The sequence below is a fragment of the Danio rerio genome, chromosome 24 (genome assembly GCF_052040795.2).
Source record: "Danio rerio strain M-AB ecotype USA chromosome 24, GRCz13ab, whole genome shotgun sequence".
Classification (NCBI taxonomy): domain Eukaryota; kingdom Metazoa; phylum Chordata; class Actinopteri; order Cypriniformes; family Danionidae; genus Danio; species Danio rerio.
In genome coordinates, this window is record NC_141044.1 from 24,157,832 (window position 1) to 24,180,481 (window position 22,650).

Here is a 22,650-nt window from a genome sequence, read left to right on the forward strand (position 1 = left end):
CTACAGAGTGTCTACACGTTTTAATACGTTTAACAATTAGTATAAAATATACATGCATGCTTAATTAATGTTCAATCTAAAACCCTGCATAAGCTATACTTATCTAAGGAGAAACTGCAGATGTTTCCTCAGATATCTCCACTCTGTATTAGGTGTAAAACAACTAAAGGGTCCCTAACCCACTTAATACGGTCGTGTCCTAAATTACAAGAATTTGTAATTGAAAATATATTTGATGTGTTTTTCTAAAGTTTTTTTAAACCATGTCCACTTCTAGCTGTTGTTGCGATATTTAGTAACTTAGAGATGTTTAATAAATATAAAGACAAGCCATGTTATTTGGTATAATAATTGCCAAAAGGATGATTTTGAGGTGGAAAACTGAATCTGTACCTAAATTTGGTATGTGTAGTAGAGATCATAAACATACTTTCTTTGAAGAGGTTTTAATAAATAAATAATGATATATTGGATTTATTATTATTATATTTCTCTGTTTACTGGAAAAACAGTTTTACCTACCAAGTTCTCTGTATGATCAGAAAAATAAGCTTTTTTTTTTAGGAGGATGATTGCTATTTTATTTAAAGAGTACAGTAAGTCCTGATGTGCAGTGCAGTAGTTCAACGTGCATGCTCAGTCCTCAGTGAATGCGACAGCACATCACTTATAGGTTCTGTCAAGGAAATAAAATAAACAGCATTTTGACAATAAAATGACAAAAAAAAAAAAAAAATTCGACCTAAAATACAAAAAAATTGTTTTCAGATGCGTTCTTATTCATTTTTAGACAGCACAATACCACGGTTTTAACTTCAGGAGAGTAATCCTGATTTTAAATAGCAAAATTAAAATATTCGTTTTGACCACTTTTCATTTTCTCAATAGTTTATTTGAAATTTGGAAGAAATGTCATGAGACCTACATTATAAAATAAAGCCTAATAAACCAAGACAAACAGAGAAGTGCTCTCATTTCTTCCATAGCTGTGTATACAGTAGTCAACATTAAAACAGGATTACAACCTTTCATCAAAGTTGTCCTTAACATATCGAATAACCCTATGGAAGTCCATTCTGGTCTTACGACAATTTTAATAAACCTTTTTGATCAAATGTTGGCTACTGTAAATTAAAAATGATCACAACTTAAACATTGTAATGTGATGAGATTTTTATTTATAAATAGTTTCAGAAGAAATTTTTTTAAAATTCTGATGAAAACGGGCCAATAATCCAAAACAAAAAGCATATATAAATGCTTAAAAATTACACATTGTCTTTTAATAAATTAACGTTTACTTTGCCCATTGTACAGAATTCACAAGTTTATTTCACAGTAGTTACAATATAGTATCTAAAAGCTCAACAACCAAAAGGTGTAAACAATTTCTAGGTACATAAAGCATCACCACTCCATTTACATTAAACCTCCAGTTCTTTATCTTCTCCACATAAAGCTGTACCTTTACACAATATTAAAAACCGGATGTGTATCCAAAAATCTACAAATATACAAATTTCACAATCATTTGTCAGTGTTGATCCCTGCTTTAATAAATTCTTAGATGTATCTTAAGACAACAACGGTCTAAATCAAGAAAAAAAGACCACAAGAGCAAATGTTAGGCAGACCTTTAACATGAACCAAAGGCAACGGGCCTGCATTGCCAGCTCAATCATCAGATACCCTTTGCAGCCGCACCAAACCCCTTAAGTCCAAGACTTTTTTTGGTTTCTTTTGTTTTATCTGGCTTGGTTGTAGTTCAGCATCCCAGAGATTATTGTGTTTCGCAACCTGCTACATCACTGTTGCTTTCACTGCAGCAAAATCAACTGTGAAGAACGAGAAAAAGACAGCCACTCTTCTCCTTCAGCTTTAAGTTCACAAATTCTCTTTCATCTTCAGTCTTTAAATGTGAACATCTCCTCTGGGACGAAATCAAGTTTCAAAATAAAAAAACGTCCAACGGCAACAAACCTGGCCTAAGAGACGATGAACCAAGCTACGATTCTTCCCTGGGGTGGCAGTGCCCCTATGGCAACAGTACTCAGAAGCGGGCAGGTCTTATGGGACGAATCCCCTTGTGCTGTCGGGTCACCAAACTCAAAACCATTTACAGTGGAGAGGAGGTTCTGTTGTACACCTGAAAGTTCTGCTGAAGCACTAGTAGTGAACTGCGGAGCTGTGGAAGAGCACAAAAAAAAAAAACAATTTGCACATAAGAGACCTCTTCTCCAAAAGAATTTATGCATTAGGCCTCTTTAAACTGGCAAAACAAATATAAAACAAATAATTGGTCAAGAATTAGTTAAACAGGAAAGAACGTCCAACCAGTGCTAGGCAGATTACTTCTAAATTGTAGGATATTATGAATGTGAAATGTTAAAAACTGTAGTTTGCACATGTAATAGATTTAGGTAATGCATTCTGACAGCTATTTGATTACTTCTTACATTATTTTTAATTCACCTAATTCCATTTATTTACTCAATTTACCTTATTTACCCAATTAATTTTTAAAATAATTTGGTTTATCTTGTATCAGAGTGAATTTATTCTTGTCAATATCCCACACAACTTAAAGTGCATTATACACTCACAGGCCACTTTATTAGGTACACCAGTCCAACTCTTCGTTAATGCAAAACTCTAATCATGCATTAAGGCATGTAGACATGGTAAAGACAGTCTGCTGCAGCTCAAACTGAGCATCAGAATGGAGAAGAAAGGTGATTTAAGTGACTTTAAATGTGGCATGGTTGTTGGTGCCAGACAGGCTGGACTGAGTATTGCAAAAACTGCTGATTTACTGGAATTGTTACACACAACCATCTGTAGGGTTTACAGGGAATGGTCAGAAAAAGAGAACATATCCAGTGAGCGGCAGTTCTGTGGGCAAAAATGCCTTGTTGATGCCAGAGGTCAGAGGAGAATGGGCAGACTGGGTCCAGCTGATAGAAAGGCAACAGTAACTCAAATAACCACTCGTTACAACTGAGGTCTGCAGAAGAGCATCTCTGAACACACGTCCAACTTGAGGCGAATGGGCTACAGCAGCAGAAAACTCAACCTGAAGCCACTTCTGTCAGCTAAGAACAGGAAACTGTTGTTAAATGGTCTGATGAGTCTCTATTTCTGCGTCAACATTCGGATGATAAGGTCACAATTTGCAGTCAACAACATGAAAGCATGGATCCATCCTGCCTTGTATTAATGATTAAGGCTATTGGTGGTGGTTGTAATGGTGTGGGGGATATTTTCTTGGCAAACTTTAGGCCCATTAGTATCAATTGAGCATTGCGTCAACGCCACAGTCTACCCAAGTATTATTTGCGACCATGCCTATGCCTAAGCTACCTCCAGCAGGATAAAGTGCCATGTTATAAAGTGCGAATCATCTCAGACTGGTTTCCTGAACAATGAGTTCCACAGTCACCAAACTCAATCCAAAAGAGCACCTTTGGGATGTGGTGGAACCAGAGATTTGCATCATGGATGTGCAGCCGACAAATCTGCAGCAACTGTGTTATGCTATCATAACAATATGGACCAAAATCTCTGAGGAACGTTTCCAGTATCTTGTTGAATCTATGCCACAAAGGGTGAGTGGGTACTAGTACCCGGTACTAGGAAGGTGTACCTAATAAAGGGACCATTTAGTGTATAATACATCACACCAGGAATTTCTCAACTGGAAAAAGGTGAAAGGTTAACCATTACCAGTAGTATTTTATCTTCTTTGAATACTAACTATTTATTAATGGTTTTGATTAACTATCATGAATTTTCAGTTAAGTTTTAGGGATTGTGTGTTTGTCATTTTTTAGTTTTCCAGTCTTTTAGTTATCTTAGTTTTAGTTTAACTAATGAAAATGAGGAACATGTCCTTTGTAACTAGATGAATCTAAAAATATATATATTTTTTACTGTAGTGGTTCAAATTTGATGTTTAGTTAAACTTACTTGCTTTTCTAAAAAGGTACATACTATAGCTTTAATTTTTGTTATGCTATTACAAAATATAGACTGCATATAATGAGTTACTCATCAGCATTGCTTTTCGCTGGCGTGTGATGGTGCACACATTTGTTTTGCATACACTTTGCTGCAGGGATAAGTAAAAAAAAAAAAAACATACCTGCTCAAGAAGGTTAATGGAGTCCTGCAGCACCGCTCTCAGTAAATGAACTTCCTCCTGACTTCTATGAGGCATACCGTGTCTGGGCCCTAGGTCAGGTGGCAAACTATATAAAAAAAACAAGCTAAGTTAATAAAAGAATAATTACAACAAATAAAGCAAAAACAAATGTCTCTTAAAAAGCTTTACCTGGACTCCACCCTCTCCTTCATTCTGTGCTTAGTGTTGAGATACATGCGGTGAGCAACATCTTCCATGGCCCAAAGTTTGAAGAAGAGCCCCAAGTTCAGAACCACCAGAACAAAAAGTCTGAGAGACAAAACATTCATAGATGCATTAAAACATTTCACAACAATTGTTAAGTGCGTCATTTACACATATTTTCTATTTATGTCATGGTCAGTACACTGAACACAGCAGAAAATATAAAGAATATGCCATGTGAACTTACCAATGTACTGTTTTACAGTAATGAGATAAACAGTGAAACTTTTAAACAAACACTACCTTTCTTGTATTGTGATGTAAAAGTAAAGCACTCCTAAGACTAAAAGAGCCATTGTGAAACCACCCAAAATTAATGGCAAACTTACATTTGAACTACACACACCAAAAATCGACAACTATTAATCAAACTTATTTAAGCACTACAGGGTTCTGTTTATTATACTCATGTTATGCATCATGAAGTCTGTTTAATGTCTTCTATCTATCTGTTAATATTTTAGTGCTCAAATGCTCAAAAAATACGATATTGTTAAAAAATATCCTTCCACTCTGTCATCACTGTTATAATCGTAATGTGGAATTTGCTATTTTTTAACATGTAGAGACTACTACTACTACTACTACTACTACTACTAATAATAATAATAATAATAATAATAATAATAATAATAATAATAATAATAATAATAATAATAATAATAATAATAATAATAATAATAATAATAATAATAATAACAACAACAACAACAACAACAACAACAACAATTTTAAATAACAGTTATGGAAAAAATAACAGTTATGAATTGTTCTTAAAATTAATTGTATTAGTTATTCTATGCAGGAGACACACTGTCAGTGTCAGAGCTCTGAGTTTACTGTACATACTGCTAATGTATGAGGGGTGAAACAGAATGAATGAAGCCTTACATTAAGCTCATTCCAAACACAACTGAAGTGATGTTCCAGCGGTGTGGTGTGTTCTTGATGTCCATTGGACCTGTAAAATAATTGTATGTAATAATTATATTAGCACTTCATTTTAAGTCTAATACATCATGTTTAAGTATCGAAAAGCACAAACAACCAAATACACCTGAACAGTGCAAAAGTTATGCAGGCTAGTAGAGATTTTGGTATTCAAAACAAGAAATATAGGTTTATACCCATGGTTCCAGTCCTCTGCTGTTCTGAGTCTGTGCTGTACTGTGCTTTTGCCGGCTTCATGTGTTCCTGCAAGGTGCGACTATACGTTCTTCTTCTCCTGCGCAAAGCACCCGTCTTCCCAGCATCTCCACTTCCTTGAGTCAACTCTGCTTCTTCATCTAGCAGCTCTGCCTCTGTGGATTGTGAGGTGAGGATCATTAAAAGTGCATTAATTCAAGTGCTTAGAGTGGTTTTTTTTGAGGTCAGTGAATCAATTTAGGGATCTGGCCTTTGGCATCCCTGTTGTTTGGTAATTAAATGAGCTTACAGGTAATGGATCCATCTGACGAATTTCACCAGTAGGAAATGGTGCTGATAATAGTGGGCCAAGACACTTTGATCAGGTCACTAATGTTCAATACTCATTTAATTTAGCTTTTTTCAGGACGTAAAAAACACTGCTGTAAATCAACTTAAGTGAGCAAAACTGCAGACTTGGCTCATTGTCTCCAGTTTTGCTCACTTTAGTTGATTCACAGCATGTTTATATAAACCTTTCTCTTGACATGTTCAGTAAAAGAGGACATATACAAACACACCAGGGTGTAGTTCTCCTAGAAAGAACTACAATATGATTTACTAATATTCTGATCGCTTTCATTGTTATATTTTCAATGTTAATTGAATAAAATAAATTTATAAATTTAATGTACATTTTTATTAGTCTACATTTGAAAAAAAAAACATTTTAATTTCAGTTTTAGTTTTATTGCTTAAGTACATCATTTTAAAATTTGACATTTCATGGGGACAACTTCATTATTTTATGTTCAACCCATTTAAATTAAGTTAGCTTAAATAGGATTTGTGTTGGGTCAACATGAATGAATTGTCTGGGACAGTGTGTTTATTTGCACCTTTTAAGTGTAATTATAATGAGATTTTTGCAAATTTACCATTTAATTTTTCCTCATATAAACACAATACTATTATCAATCTAATGTGAATAAACTCAATAGTTGTAACCAGTTGCATTAGTCTATGTGGCACATATAAAAAACTAAAATTATTACCAATCTGACTAAAGTGAGAATATTGTGTGTAAACTGTAGTATTTATTGATTGCCATACCAGCTTCAGTGGTATAACAAATATAATGCATTAAAAACCCTGCTCACACTGTGAGATTACAGCCACTTTTTTGTCATCTGAAACAAATTTGGGAAATCCTAAAAGATTGCTGAAATCCTTGGCTAAAATCTGCGGTCTTTGATCCTTGGTTTGACATGTTCATAGACAGCTGTTTAATGCCCATTGCAATCTGATTTTCCCTCCGATGAAGTTCTGGCAGTGTCAAAAGATTTCAGACACTTTGCCTCAGTGTAACACAGCTGCGAAATGTTTCTTGTCATTACAAGAACCAATAAGTTGGATCAACAAAATCTGATGATGCAGTCCATGCAACAATTCAAATGACCGGGGAAAAATGTCAAAACAGTTTTTTTCTTCCTGGTTAAATTATTGAGGCGTGCTGTGTGCAAAATTGTCACTACAGATTGTTTATGTTTGCTGCGAATAATCATTTCAGAACGCAGGAAAGTGAAAGTGTCACAAGTGGAAGACGTCAAACTCCGGGAGAGTTTTCTTCCATGTTTGGTGCATCTTCATTGTCATTCAGTCTTACTTTATGACGGCTGAGATCTTACAGTGAGACATGGGAGCCATGAAAGTGCAGTCTGACATGCTACAATCGTTTAGGATTATTTTTAAATAATAATAATAATAATAAACAAAAAACATGTCACTGGCTTTGATTTGATCAGTGGCCAAAAAATGATTATACTAACCAAGGTGTCTAAAGTAGTCTTCTAGGCCACTCCAGGAGTTTTTGGTGATAAAGGATTTAACAAGACCCCAAGGCTGCTTTTTGTATTTGACATCAGTGTAAATCCTGCACACACATATCAAGAGTACAGTTAACTAAATAGTCAAAAATGTAAGAAGTTTTACAAACATATAAGAACACCACTCACCTGAGTCTGCACTTGTGCTTGGAGTTACGAATGATACAGTAGCGATTCTGAGTGTAGAAGTAGTCATGATAAGGAACATCATGGGTGTAGACCTCTGAATCTATCATGTAGTACTGACCCTCCCTTGACTCTTTATATAATGTCTAGAATTACAAAGAACAGAAATCAAAACATTTCCTATACATGACTTTACACAGCAGTATGAAACTGCTGCGAGTAAGGTTTCGAATTGGCAAAAATGGTTCCATTCATATACGGTTTAGTTGAAAATGGAATAAACTGGCAACCTCTTGGAATAGGTGACTATTTAAGATTTGCATATACATGTACAATAAAGAGACAGCCTTTGTATTTAATAGCATCTGGTCTCAATGATTACATGCATTAGTCAAAGCTATCACAAGTTAAACGAGAGGACTGACCTTGGTTATATGTCAATATAGATATTATGTGACATTGGAGTATTCAAAACTGCTTTACTGCGTGTACAGCACAATCATTGTCTAAACGTAGCCAGTCATTTTGCCAGTCACCATTATTACGCTATAATCTGATTATTTCATCTAAATGCCTCCATCAACTTTAAAAGCATAGTTAGCTCTTAAAATAGTGAATCCGTAATTGCATCATGTCTACAGTCATTTTCTTTTTCAAACCAAACCCTGTATTGTTTATGCAACTGCCTGCCACACATAAAAGGGTGGCTATTTTTGTTGTTTTAAGTATGTGTCACAGTTCAGGTGGCTCTGGCACACTATATTGTTTTATGGGTTTAATTTCAAATAAAACAAAACAAAGCACAGACAGCAAATTTTGGAAGTGGCTAAATTCTTATTTGTAAAGTGTAAAAAAAAAAATTCAGCAGTGAAAAGTGATAATATCACAAAAATATTCAATGCCAATTCACTGTCTTGATTTCACAGATTGTGACCACAACTGCAGTTCTTTCCTGAAAACTGAATCCAAATATATGGTGACAAACCAAATACTGCATGTTAACTGTGCAACCAAAGAACCATAGTTTTTCAATAAGGTTTGTGAATCTTTTTTGACAAACAATTGAGTAACTTGAGAGACCATATGAGTGCCAGACATACACAGATAGACTGAAACAACTACATACGTTTTATATTACTAATGACAATGACAGAACGATACACAAGACAATCTGTTACAACATAATGCTTAACAGAACATCTTTCCAAGACACTTTTTATTTTTAATTTAGGCATATATCCACTTAGACATCAACTCTCGCAGCCAAAAATAAATAATTAAGCTCCAAAATTGGATTCCAATTTTAATTTTTTTTATCTTCTGTATCTGTACTGTGTAACTACGCAAATTTCACCAATGTCCACTCACTTTAAAACTTCAGGTTCCCATGGAGGTTTTGTAACAAAGACATATAGCGGTGAATCTAACCTGGGTCTCTGTAGCAGTGGAGAACTTGCCAACTAGAGGGTTGTTAATGGTGATGGTGTAGTTCAAAGTTCGTTTCATACAGCCAGAAGCCTCCTTTTTCCAAGGGGTAGCGGTTATACCTGTCAGGTGAAACACTTGAGTTACTATTAAGAATATGTCAGCTTTATCTCCATTATAAAGTATGCAAATACCAGAGCTGCTACATTTAACTGAAGCTAAATGCTAAAAATATGAAAAACAAATATGGAATAATATATTTGCTACAATTTTTAACCAATTTATTGTTGCCCAGGACAAAAAAAAACCTGAAATAATTCTGCTTGAACAACACATCCAAACATGAACTACATCACTTATGTTTGTGGTTGCCAAGAAATTGTTCTTCAACTCGGTGATGCAATACCATTTTTTTTGCTTAAATAGAAAAAAATAACAATAGACTGAAACTATTAAAAAAATAAATAAATAAATCTTTTTAAAAAAAATAAAATCACAAAAACGTTAACGTTTAACCAGTTCTTATAATGTTCAAAGATGTGGCAAAATAAATCTTGCATATGAGTGGATATTTTCTTAATTTGTTTTTCTGCATATAGTTGAAATTATTATGAAATTAACAATCAGAATTGTGATTATTAATTTAATACTACTATAAATGAAACTAAAAGCTGACAAAAACATGACTCTACATTTGAAAAGTCCAAAGTCAATTTTTTTTGTTGAAATAGCAAGCAAAACTACCTAAATTTTAGCAGCTATTCCCATACAAATAAGTAATTAGTAACAATTAATTTTACATGAATGAGAATAACTACAAAAATGGAATATTAGTAAAAGTGTCAAAAGAAAAAAAGAAACATGCCTGTGATTTTCCTGATATCCATAAACCTCCTTGTGAAACTAGAATCGGAGAAAAGCAAGTTAAACATCTTCTCAGCGCTGATGTGAAAGACCCGGTTCACAAACAGTCTTCCCTGAGACACCGGAGATGCGGTTTCACGTTCTTCCACTACAAGAAATCAATACTGATGTAAACACAATGCACCAAACGGCAAAGGAATGAGACAAGCAACACGTGCACAAGACGTACCCTCTTCCAGACTGTCAGATCTGCTGTTGTCAGAGAGCTGGTCTTCATTAGCATTCAGATCCAGAGAGAAAGAGGAACGTTTTGACACCCGTTCAGACCCAGAGCGGTTTAATGACAGATTTGGACTGAGCTGATGGGATGGGGTGCTGAGAGAATCATCCTGTTGAGAGATTAAATGGGTACACTAATAACATGCCTCAAATAAGCTCCACTTTCAAGACTTTACCATAAAATGCACTAGTCTTCCTTTTGAAGTATATCAAATGCGGGCAACAATCAATAAAGTGAAATAAAATCAATAAAAAGATAAATCTCAGAATTGTTGATTTGGTTTGAAAAAAATAGAAAAACATTCTTCCTGAAAAATAAAATTATATATTATTTAATCGAATTTCTTCATAGGTTGTATTCACAGATATTTTAAGAATAATAAAATCATCTCAAATGCATTATTAACAGTGCCTCAATTTATACACATATTTAACAATATTAAAAAATTATCTCTATATTTGAATGTAAATTGCTGGGTAAAATGATTGTTAAACACACTTAAGGTTTAACAAATCTTGAGATTAATTTCCTCACTCATCACCCAGTCCCACACGTCATTACACAAAAATATTTTTAAAGAAAAAAAAACACACGTTAACATACCCCTCCGTTTGCTGAGAGCACGCTGTGCAGACCCACTGAAGACTGCGTGTCATCTCCTTGTGGTGTGGAGGCCTCATAGGAATTTAGCTCTCCGTGAGGAAGACGAAGAGATGTTGGCCTTTCTGGCCTACCGGTGTAATCCTCTCCGCGCATATTCAGACTGCAACAAAGAGATGGGTCCTAAAAACCAAGTAACTGATCTCACAGTTGTCCAAACAGGTGCCGACATGTGAAGATGTTAATAGGTATGCATGCATGTGATTAACCTGGGAAGGGTAGGCGTGATCGTATCTACTGATGTTTGAAAACTTTCCATTTCATCATGACTCAATCCTAAGTCGTTGCCATAATGTTGCCTAACCATCTGCAACAGCTCCAACTTAGTCAATTTCTGCAAGAGAAGATACATATATTGAGCAACATACTGTCAGATGTTTCCGCAGCACCCTGAACAAATTCTTCTGCCAAAAAAAAAATAAAATTTACATCCTGCCTTTTCAAGTTCCTGTACTGATATTCATCTAAAACAGAACATAAAACAGCCCTAACCTGCTACACTGACCAGGACAATCCCCGCAGAGAAGGCAAATATGAGCAACACTGGCATGATTATGCACAAAATACTGAAATTGTGAAGGCATACCCATTTAAAATTACATAATTTGATATCATTTTGAACAATTAAATTGAGTAAGTCCATTTCTAAAAAAGAAATGACAGCATTTTTAAATGTATTAGTACATTTACCACACTGTAATACCCAGAAAGTTAAGGTAACTTAAACCTTTTGAGGAAACCAATTGCAACAAACCAATTTAGTTCAAAAACTAATCCTAATGAGTACTGTGAACTTAATCCAAGTGAGTAAACAAAGCAATTTGAGCACAGAAAAACATAATACATTAAGATAATTCAAATCAATTGAGTACTGGAAACCCAACAAGTTAAGGCAACTCAAACCGTTTGAGAAAACTTATTGAAACAAACTATTTAAGTTTAAAAAAAACTAATCTATATGAGTACTGTGAACTTACTCCATTTAAGTGAATCCCAAAGCAAATTTAATTAGCTCATTACCTTCACCGCTGAGTTCAAAATATTTTCAAATGAGTAGAATTAACGTTCAGTACATTTTGAGTTAACTACACATTAAAATGTCAAAAAACATGTAAAAAAATAGCCTATTGGAATAAAAAATACACAGAAATAAATACTATAATTAACGTTACCAGTGTTTATCAACAGGTGGTAAGTTTTCATTAAAAACGAACATTTGAATGAACTACTAAAAAATATGCCATAGTAATTTATGATTCTGCAATTTTAACTATTTACTAACTAACTGTAGAAACCCCATAATTCTATAAACATCACTTGCGTAATTCTGCCGTAAACTAAGGTTACCATAGAAATAAAACGCAAGGACGTATCAAAACACTGCAACTGTAAATAGATCGTATCAGCAAGGCTTTGCTCGACAGAAGTGACAAAAAACTAAACACAAGTCACTTTACAATAGTTTTTTTTTAACATAAAAACTACATTAACAACAACGTCGTGGGGAGGTAAAAGGTTACTAACAATCAAAACGTAACGTAAAACACTGTTTCAAGGCCGTCTGGCACGAACACATTAAGACAACAAACCGAAGGCAAAACATTTTATGGATTCATAAAGCTCTACATTCTCCAAACATATCTACAATCACATATCATGTTCAAAGAAACGCCATAACGTGAACTGTTCTTCTGAACTTTTCGCTGAATTACCCCGTCAAAAAACTCTCCATATCACCCACCTGTTAAACGCCAGTAACCTGTGCGATTCCTCCGTCAGACTCATATGTGAAATCAGGAAGAGACGAACTACTACACCTGCGCCGCCTTGTGGTCAGCTAATTATTAACAGTTTATCTGCTTTTTAGTCGTTTATCATATCTCCATACTAATTGCCCTGTCATTTCAGCTCTGCAGTTCACCGTGCATAGGAAAGAGGCAGTATTTTCATATTTTCAGGTAAGGAAGCCACGCCTCGGTGGGGTCAATGAACTAAATGTCTAAATGTCAAGTGTACCCTACTGATTTAGGTTGTTTACACTGAAGCATATCCCTGACCCCTAGGTCTATAGGGTATTATTCTGTCTGTTTGTCTCACATGGTATTAAAATGTCATGTTAGTAACCACCCTAGGCTACCAAACACAAGGAAATAGTTTGTTTTGGCTATGAAGAGACAATGTATGCTGTAATCTTGGGTTTTTGACAGTGTGTTGTTTGCTTCTGTTGTACCTGTTCCTGCATTATATTCATTTTAAATTATATTTTAGTATTAGCAGTTGGTTTTGTGAAACATTGCTCTGTAGAGTAAAAGCATACAAACAAAATAGGCCTATGCATATGTTGAGGAATTAAAATGTCACAGTTAATGCTGCTTGAACAGGAAAAATAGGCTATGTTGAAAACAAATATTACCTTTTCCATCAGAACATTCTGCCAAAGGCGAAATATACTTTGGTAACTTTTCTCTCTTGTTGAGAAGGAGCTAAAGAAGAGCTGCAAAATAAATGACAGAATACATTGTTTAGTTAAAAACAAAATAAGTAAATGTAACGTATCTACATCAGACAAAATCTTCAAACTTCACCTTTTCTGAATTAGTACTGATCTGAATGGCATTTGGTATCCATTTTGCAGTCTTCTCTTTGGATACTGAGATGATATCCTTCATATTTACCATGATCTAAGCCCAAAAATCATATTTATTGTCATTCACATCAGACTACAGTTGAAGTCAGAATTATTAGCCCCCTGTTTATTTTTTCCCCAATTTCTGTTTAACAGAGAGCACATTTTTTTCAACACATTTTTAAACATAATAGTTTTAATTAACCAATTTCTAATAACTGATTTATTTTATCTTTGCCATGATGATAGTACATAATATTTGACTGGATAATATGGCTTAATTAGGTTAATTAGGTTAACTAGGCAGGTAATTAGGCAATTTATTGTATAATGATGGTTTGTTCTGTAGATTATCGGAAAAAAAATATAGCTTTAAGGGGCTAATAATTTTGACCTTAAAATGTTTTTTAGAAAATTAAAAACAGCTTTTACTTTTGCCAAAATAAAACAAATAAGACATTCTCCAGAAGAAAAAATATTATCAGATATACTGTGAAAAATTCCTTGCTCTGTTAAATATCATTTGGGAAATATATATATATATTTTTTTTTTTTCGTTGTGTAAGGGACCACAAATTGTCAGTTTTTGTGAATTTAAAATATCTAGTTGTGAGTTTGAGTAAAATCTTTAAAAAAAAATATATATATATATATATATATATATATATATCAGACCTTTACAGAATAAAATAAAAATTAATACCTTAGTCAAAGTAGGCTAATACCGAATCATTTCAGTAAATTCACAGAAAGTAAGAATTTTCAAATGACCTCCTCATTTTTTTCTTTATTTGATTATTCACAATGCACAACTTACTTTTGTTCCACGAAACACATGACTGTAGAAACATAAGCAGTTCTCTGTGAAGTAGATGCGTCCCTGTAACAGGATATCTTTCTGGAGCGCACAGGTGTAGTCTAGGGAAAAAATAAATCATTCAAACAACATCCAATAAACAAATAATGTGGCTTTGCTGACAAACATTTTCAATATAGTAAAGTGTTCTTTTTTGTTTATTTATGTCTCATTGTCTCCCTCTATCAGGCTTACCTACAACCAATTTCTCAGGCTCAGGAACCTCTTTGAATAACTTGCGAAACTCATCACTCCTCTGTTTGTAACTTGTATAATACAAAGAATCAGTAGACTGAGGTGCTGCTGTGAACTGCACTGTGACTTCCAGAGCCTGTGTGGTCAAATGAAAGCAATTTAATGAATCATAATTAATGAAATATATAAAAGTAATTAATACAAATAAATAAGTAAATAAAGAAAAAAATCTATAAATATATTTTTGAATAATAAATTATTATTATGATTAATAATTCAGGGGGGCTAATAGTTCTGACTTCAACTGTATATTGCAAAGAAAAAAAATATCACAATGTCAATAATATGGGATAATATTGCAGGCTGCATGATATTGGAAAAAATTTGACATTGCAATATTTTTTTCTTCGCGATATACAGTTGAAGTCAGAATTATTACCCCCCCCCCCAACCCCCCGTTTATTTCCCCCAAATTTCTGTTTAACGCAGAAGATTTTTCAACACATTTTTCTAAACATAATAGTTTTATTAACTCATTTCTATTAACTGGTTTATTTTATCTTTGCCATGATGACAGTCAAAATTATTTTATTGGCGATTTTTAAGACACTTCTATACAGCTTAAAGTGACATTTAAAGGCTTAACTAGGTTGATTAGGTTAACTAGGCAGGTTAGGGTAATTGGGAAAGTTATTGTATAACGATAATTTATTCTGTAGACTATCGAAAACAATATCTTAAAGGGGCTAATAATTTTGACCTTAAAATTTTTTTATAAAAAAATTTAAAAACTGCTTTTATTCTAGCCAAAATAAAACAAATAAGACTTTCTCTAGAAAAAAATATTATCAGACACACTGTGAAAATTTCCTTGCTCTGTTAAACATCATTTGGTAAATATTTAAAAAAGAAAAAAATTCAAAGGGGGCTAATAATTCTTACTTCAACTGTATATTGCGATATAAATACAATTTAACTTAAATAGCTCTATTTAGAAAACAAATTCATTAATTTATGTTGATTGAGATGATTTTTAGGAAACTGAAATATAAATATAATTTATGTCATTTATTATATACATATGATAAACAAACTTCAGTCATAAATAATCACAATTGAGCAAATGTATAAGCGAATTAAACAGTGGTTTATGGTTTTCTAGAGAGACACTAACAGTATTTGGTTGCAGAAATTGAATAATCAAATGTAAAACAACAATGCATTGTCTTCATCATATAAATTATTTAATAAAATGAATCTTTATTTAACTTTTTATGGGCTATTAAAATGCTTTAAAGTCTTTTAAAATGCTCACACAGTCACAGGCCTTAAAACACATGCAGATGATAAACTTTCACTCAATCACGGTTAAACTCTGCAGTGACTCCTGCAGTTTTGACCTGTGGTTTCTGGTCAACTACAATCCCAACCCAGCATTGCATTCATTTTTTTTCCCTGTATGTCTGATAATATTTTTTCTTCAGAAGAAAGTCTTATTTGTTTTATTTCGGCTAGAATAAAAGCTGTTTTTAAAAACATTATTAGCCCCTTTAGCTAATTAGGTATATTTTTTTGATAGTCTACAGAACAAACCATCGTTATACAATAACTTGCCTTATTACCCTAACCTGCCTAGTTAACCTAATTAACCTAGTTAAGCCTTTAAATGTCATTTTAAGCTGTATAGAAGTGTCTTGAAAAACATCTAGTAAAATATTATGTAATTATGGCAAAGATAAAATAAATCAGTTATTAGAAATGATTTATGAAAACTATGTTTAGAAATTAGGAATCTTCTCTCCGTTAAAAAGAAATTAGGGAAAAAAATAAACAGTGGGGCTAATAATTCAGGGGGGGGGGGTTAATTATTCTGACTTCAACTGTATATAAATAGGTTAAAAAGGTTAAAAATAATAAAATTATGTAAATGTAAAAAAGTAATAAATAAAAACATACGTAAACCGACAAATAAGAAAATTAGTTTTATAAAAAAGGAAAAATAAATGCATAAGAACATGAATGAGAACATAAATTAATGAGGACATAAATTTGTAATATAAATTTGTGAATCTGTAGACTGTTAACTGTAAAAGCAGCATGTTCTTAGGATACACCCATTTCATAGACCAAGAGCTTATAATATCTCATACCATTTAGCAATCAATGTCATTTGTGTAATCTCATCATGATACGGTGTGTCTGTTATCTTTGCGGGGCAAAGTACAGCAAACTGTATAATATAAATCTCCATTAGATGACCTTATCTGTACTATTGAAGTTAATATAATGCTGCCATGTGATTTCTGCCAACATAATTCAAGCAGAAACAGCATTTTCAGTCTCACCTCTTGCTCTTCTGGGTTCTTCCCATCCGTTGCTTTTCCCATCGGTTGTTTGGGTGTTTGGGTCATGCCTTTCATCTGGTGAAGTAGAATTTAGTAGCTTTAATATTAATTTGCAGAAGCTAATAAAAGCTTTACAAAAGAACTTTTAGAATATTAATGGTCAGATTAATCTGTACTGCCTATTAAATTCAATAGCATGACTGCATTCTACTATCATAAAATGCGCATATAATTCTGACAGCAGTGAGTAATGTGAATGGCGTGCTGTTCTCAGAATCAATTGTTCCTATTGACACCTATTAATAGGTTTACAGTGAGAATCCAGCATGCAGCTCATGAAGCAACGTGTCATTCACAGCTGGGAACAAACACTCTTTTGTGTTTGCATATTTTACGTAAATAAAGCAGCATGTTTAATCTCACCTCTTGTTCTTCTGAGCTCCCTCTGACTTCCCCAGATTGACCGTTCTCTTGCGCGAGCTCATTGCCCATCAGCGGTTTGGGAGTTTCAGTCATACTTTACTACTTGTAAAGTAAAAATAAGTAGCCTAGTTAGTAGTGATTTGTTGTAGTTAGTTAATGCTCTGCTAAACCACTTTTAGAATAATAATTTTGTGTCAATTTACAAAACCAATATACTCACTAAAATATGTTACTTGACAGCATTGCTACTGGCAATTCACAAAAACAATATACTGACTAAAATATGTGATTTGACTGCATTGCTAATGTCAATTCACAGAACCAATAGCCTCACAAAAATATGCTAAAATATGCTATTTGACTGCATTGCTAATGTCAGTTCACAAAGCTAATATGTTCACTAAAATATGCTGTCTGACTGCGTTGCTTAATTTTATTTAGAGAAAATTGTTTCTTTTGTAGACATTCTTTAACCTTAAAAATACAAATTTCTAAATTCAATGCCATGCCATGTAAACAGCATTTCAGGTTCCCTAAAGAACATTTAGGTGACCAGTTCGTAAAACAATAAGTATTCTTTAGTGTAAATAACATTTTAATAATCTAAAAAACATTTATGTACTATGAAAAAGCTTTTGCGCAATTAAAAGTTTGCATTTATTGATTGACTGGAAGAAGCTTATTTTGTATTGTATATTTGTTTTGTATTGTATATTTACTTTGTATTGTGCATTTATTTTGTATTGTGTATTTCCGAGTGCTCACATAAACATTACAGACCTATATAAAAATCTAATATATGAAAATACATGCAAATTACATATATGAAATACAAATTCATATTTGGATTTCACATCAATAAAATGTCATATATGCAACATTATTTCAAAATATTGTAAAAATTGCCAAACATTTTCAACCATTGGAACTACAAATATAGTTCTATTGTTACTTCCTTTTACGAAGACACATATACAATTATAGCTTTAATATATAACAAATAAGGAGCCTACATATTTGCAAATCAAATGGTTGAATTTTTTTTCTAAATATGCAAACAGCATTTTTTTGCAATATTTTGACATAGCCTATATGGCATTTATATATGTGAAATCCAAATACAAACTTGTCTGCATGTTGTAATTAGCATATATATTCAAATTTCTCTTTTAATATCCCCTCGTATAGAAAAAACATACCTGAATGGCTCGTGTTCAGTAAGTCCTGGTTGTAGGAGTTCCAGGTTTTCATTAAGAGCTTTAAGAAGGTTATCATGGACTTCACTCGTCGCGGGTTTTTCCAAATGCTCTCAAACTTTCGACAGCGATGATTGGTGTGGTTATAGTGAGCTGCAGTGTCGACTGTCCCAGTTGTTGCGACCGTCCTACCCACGCGCTCTCACTCACTCACACCTGGCAACAGGTTTACTTACAGTCAAACTCTTCCAGCTCATAAAGCAGCGAGGACAAGCACGCTTTCAATTTGCATATTTTACGTATGACTCCCTTTGTTTCTATTTTCTTTCTTTTGTCTGTGAGTGAGAGAGATAGAGAGAGAGATTAACAGAGAAAGAGAGAGGGAGTTTTTAAACATCCTATAGTAGTTGAAAATGCTATGCAAAGTGACAAATTATGTGTTATTTGAAATACATAATATGACAAATACATAATAATTTGAAATAATAATATAAAATACAGTAGTCAACATTTAAAGTAGATCAAAACTTTCAGCAAAGTTGTGCTAAAACTATGGATTAACACCCGTTCTTGTCTTAGGACAATTTCTTACACTTTTTTGATCAATTTCAAAAGTTCACTACTGTGAACATACAATTGCAAGAACCAATACAATTTCAAAATTCTTAGTTTATTTATAATTTTATTTTCATTGTGGAAGGGCATCCACTGCGTATACATATGCTGGATAAGTTAACGGTTAATTCCGCTGTGGAAACCCAGATTAATAAAGGGACTCAGCCAAAAAGTAAATGAATTAATGCATTTTCAGAAAGGTTTTTACAATGTTACATTACAGAAGGGCACGTATTTTCATTTTAAGTTACATTTGCCAAAAAAAGGTTTTCCAATATATCAGCAGTAGACCATCTGCTATTTTGACTGCAATTTGAATAATTTTGTTTGTTAGTAAAAAGCTAAAATTAAGCTGAAAGCAGGATCTGTCATCATATATTTAATTTCACTATAAAAAGCAAACATAAGGTGTTACGTTATAGCTACATGGTAAAAAAGTATTAGTTACTTTACTTTTAAAAAGTGAGTAAACCTGTTGCCTTAGAGTTGACAAGTTAACTATTCACTTTAAAGTAAACAGGTACTCACTTTTTTAAGAAAGTCAACTAAATCGCTTTAAAAGCAATGAATTTACTCACTTTAAGTAGTCAGCTAATCGCCTTAAAGTCAACACGAAATCTAAATTTACTATTGTTTTTTACATGTGTATAGTAATTCATTTTATAAATGATGTATATGTGCTCTGAATTATTTAGTAAAAATTAATTTGACCTCATTATCTTTAATAAAATACCACAACCTCCCCTCCCTGCTCAAAATGACATTTCTTCACTTCTGGTCACATGGAATGTCTTTAGGGCGGAGCTATCAGAGCTAGTCTTGTTTCTGCCCTGCTTTCATCAATCTTTGAGAGGGGTCTGGATGCAGACCTAGTGCAGTGCAATCTGAGCTGCATCCAATGCTTTTTTAATGCGCTCACCTAACCCCACCCCTAACCCTATACATCACTGTGACTTCACTCACTCCATTGAGTGAATTGTGTCTGACATTGCATCGCTGAGTAATGCAATCTCAGCTTGCATCATAAAGCCTGCATCCAGATACTATTGCAATCTTTGCCCATTTTGTTTGCAACCCCTATCTTCCAATGATCCAATCACTTCCCAAAGGACAAAGTCATGCACCCCCTACATTTTTTTCTTATTTCAGGACACATTCAGTTGGATGTTTCAATTGGATGTTTGTCATGATTCATTTATTCATTTTCCTTTGGCTTAGTCTCTATTTCCGACATCGCCAAAGCTGAATGAATTGCCAGCTATTCAAGCATATGTTAATGCCCTTATAGGCGCAGCTGTTTGTCATGAGGATATGGGGCTAAAGGACATGCAGACTTTAAAAGCAACTTGCTTTTTCAAGTGAGGGCATCGCTTTTTTACAGCTTTAGAAAAATAATGACCTAATGAAAATAAATTATTTATAAACACTGACGCCCCTATATTCATCATTCTCCAGTCCTGAATTGGTCTGATGGGGCCTGAATTTGTTTCTCCATTTAGGCTCATTGGGGACACATCATACTTGTGTTGGTGTTACCTAGTGTAAAGTGTTTACAAGAGACGCATTTTAATGCATGTCAATACTAGAAGGAAACTGTAACTCCTTGAAGTTGCAGGGGCCACCTTGACAGCAAGAACCACCTTCTTTCTTCAAAAACAACAATCCTGAACTTTTTAATGAAATTCAGATTCTTTACTGACTGAAGATCATAGTGAATGTTGAAGACTTGATTTACCTATGGCTTTTGACTTGACCTATAGCAAGATAGTAAAGTTAAACAAACCTAATCATAGACAAATGTATGTTGTAGATGTTTATGTAACACGTAGTGATAAGACTAGAAAGTGTTAAAACTGTATAGACAAGAAACCAGGGCAGGGATCCTGAGAAACCACATTCTGGTTTCAGGATTAGAAAATGCTGCAAGACCAGTTATGCAAACTGACATCATGAAGACATGAGTAAATAGATGACACTTAAACCTGATGTTCTAAGACAGTGACACGCTTAAAGGGCATGATGTGGCATGTAGGCGTCACGTTGGCATAATAAATGGACTCAAATGTTTTGATCAGTTGTACATATGCTAAATAAATGACCTATTTGTATTTTAATCAATGCCTACTTTTGAATTCTAGATGTTGTAATGGATGCAATGTAAAGTTTGTATATAGGAGTAATAATCGTAAAATGGGAATAATTATTAGTTTTACTATATAGTACCATAATAGGTAAAAGTACATGGTTTTTTGGTCGCACAATGAAAACAAGAAATACTTGAAGAACTGCTTCCTAGAGAATGCTGAAAACACATCACAACCACTCAATGTATTTTTAAAGCAGTATTTACACAGTACAACACAGGAGTGAAATGATGAGTGCCAACCAACCATGAGCTAGCCAAACATCTCCTTTTGGAGTAGAACAGAAAGTAACACATTTTACATTTACTGTCAATTCTCTCCACATTTTTATTATATTTCTGTAACCAAACAATTATTCTTTCTTATGATTTTTCTAAAACAATACTTATGCAAAATGCCTAAAAGCTTAATTTTTATTTTAAGAAACGAATAATTCCATTTAAACTTCAAATTACATCCACATACTCACACTCAAAGCTGGTCTGAGTATTTCAGAAACTGCTGATCTACTGGGATTTCCACGCACAACCTCTAGGGTTTACAGAGAATAGTAAAAAAATAAATAAATAAAAAATCCAGTGAGCGGCAGTTCTGTCGGTGCAAATGCCTTGTTGATGCCAGAGGTCAGAGAAGAATGGCCAGACTGGTTCCAGCAGATAGAAAGGCAACAGTAACTAAAACAACCACTTGTTACAACTTAGGTATATAGAAGAGCATCTCTGAACACACAACACATCGAACCTTGAGGCGAATGGGCTACAGCAGCAGAAGACCACAGTGGAGGCCACTCCTGTCAGCTAAGAACAGGAAACTGATGCTACAATTCACACAGGCTCACCAACATTGGACAATAAAAGATTGGAAAAAACATTGCCTGGTCTGATGAATCTCTATTTCTGACATTCGAATGGTAGGTATAGAATTTGTCATCAATAACATAAAAGCATGGATCCATACTACCTTGTATCAACAGTTCAGGCTGCTGGTGGTGGTGTAATGGCGGATATTTGCTTGGCAAACTTTGGGCATATTAGTATCACCAATTGAGCATTGTGTCAACGCCACAGCCTACCCGAGTATTGTTGCTGACCATGTCCATCTCTTTATGACCAAAGGGTACCCATCATCTGATGGCTTCTTCCAGCAGGATAATGCACAATGTCATAAAGCGGGAATCATCTCAGACTGTTTTTTTGAACATGACAATAAATTCACTGTACTAAAATGGCCTCCATAATCACCAGAGCTCAATCCAATAGAGCACCTTTGGGATATGTAGCCAACAAATCTGCAGCAACTGCGACGCTATCATGTCAATATGGACTAAAATCTCTGAGGAATGTTTCCAGTACCTTGTTGAATCTATGCCATAAAGGAATAAGGTAGTTCTGAAGGCAAAATGGGGTCCAACCTAGCACTAGTAAGGTATACCTAATAAAGTGGCCAATGAGTGTATAGTCACAATTTAAAAGTCACCAA

At 33.8% G+C, this 22,650-nt stretch overlaps 2 protein-coding genes and 1 long non-coding RNA gene across 15 annotated transcripts in view; 1 reads left to right on the forward strand and 2 right to left on the reverse strand.

Annotated features, from left to right (window-relative positions):
- vipr1b (vasoactive intestinal peptide receptor 1b) overlaps positions 1–22,650 on the reverse strand; it is a 738,286-nt gene that overhangs the window by 401,323 nt on the left and 314,313 nt on the right. The gene's annotated exons all lie outside the window — the stretch shown is intronic.
- Positions 1,159–18,642, reverse strand: gramd1c (GRAM domain containing 1c). 9 transcript variants are annotated; one of them, XM_087309516.1, is made up of 19 exons: positions 18,416–18,642; positions 17,217–17,315; positions 16,794–16,868; positions 14,449–14,584; positions 14,215–14,315; positions 13,357–13,452; positions 13,185–13,265; positions 10,981–11,105; positions 10,715–10,874; positions 10,061–10,220; positions 9,833–9,979; positions 8,971–9,089; positions 7,546–7,688; positions 7,360–7,463; positions 5,533–5,706; positions 5,297–5,366; positions 4,331–4,450; positions 4,142–4,247; positions 1,159–2,185 (listed from the first exon to the last, which is right to left on the reverse strand). In XM_087309516.1, the coding sequence occupies exons 2-19, from the start codon at positions 17,307–17,309 to the stop codon at positions 2,117–2,119; spliced, it is 2,079 nt and encodes a 692-aa protein (XP_087165642.1). In that variant the 5' UTR covers positions 17,310–17,315; positions 18,416–18,642; the 3' UTR covers positions 1,159–2,116. The 9 variants fall into 9 exon arrangements, with proteins under 9 accessions (XP_087165642.1, XP_087165643.1, XP_087165644.1 ...); XM_087309517.1 differs by having other exon boundaries at positions 17,217–17,318; XM_087309518.1 differs by lacking the exon at positions 17,217–17,315.
- On the forward strand, positions 12,465–22,041 carry LOC137489236 (uncharacterized). Its single transcript, XR_015524954.1, has 3 exons — positions 12,465–12,603; positions 12,680–12,729; positions 21,873–22,041. It is a non-coding gene; the product is annotated as an uncharacterized LOC137489236 (long non-coding RNA).

Coding starts and splice junctions, on each gene's coding strand:
- gramd1c (XM_087309516.1), bottom strand. CDS start 17,309: ATGACTGAAACTCCCAAACCGCTGATGGGCAATGAGCTCGCGCAAGAG. Junction 11,106..13,184: donor AGAATGTTCTGATGGAAAAG/GTAATATTTGTT, acceptor CTTCTCTTGCAG/AAATTGACTAAGTTGGAGCT. Junction 9,980..10,060: donor ATCTGACAGTCTGGAAGAGG/GTACGTCTTGTG, acceptor GATTTCTTGTAG/TGGAAGAACGTGAAACCGCA.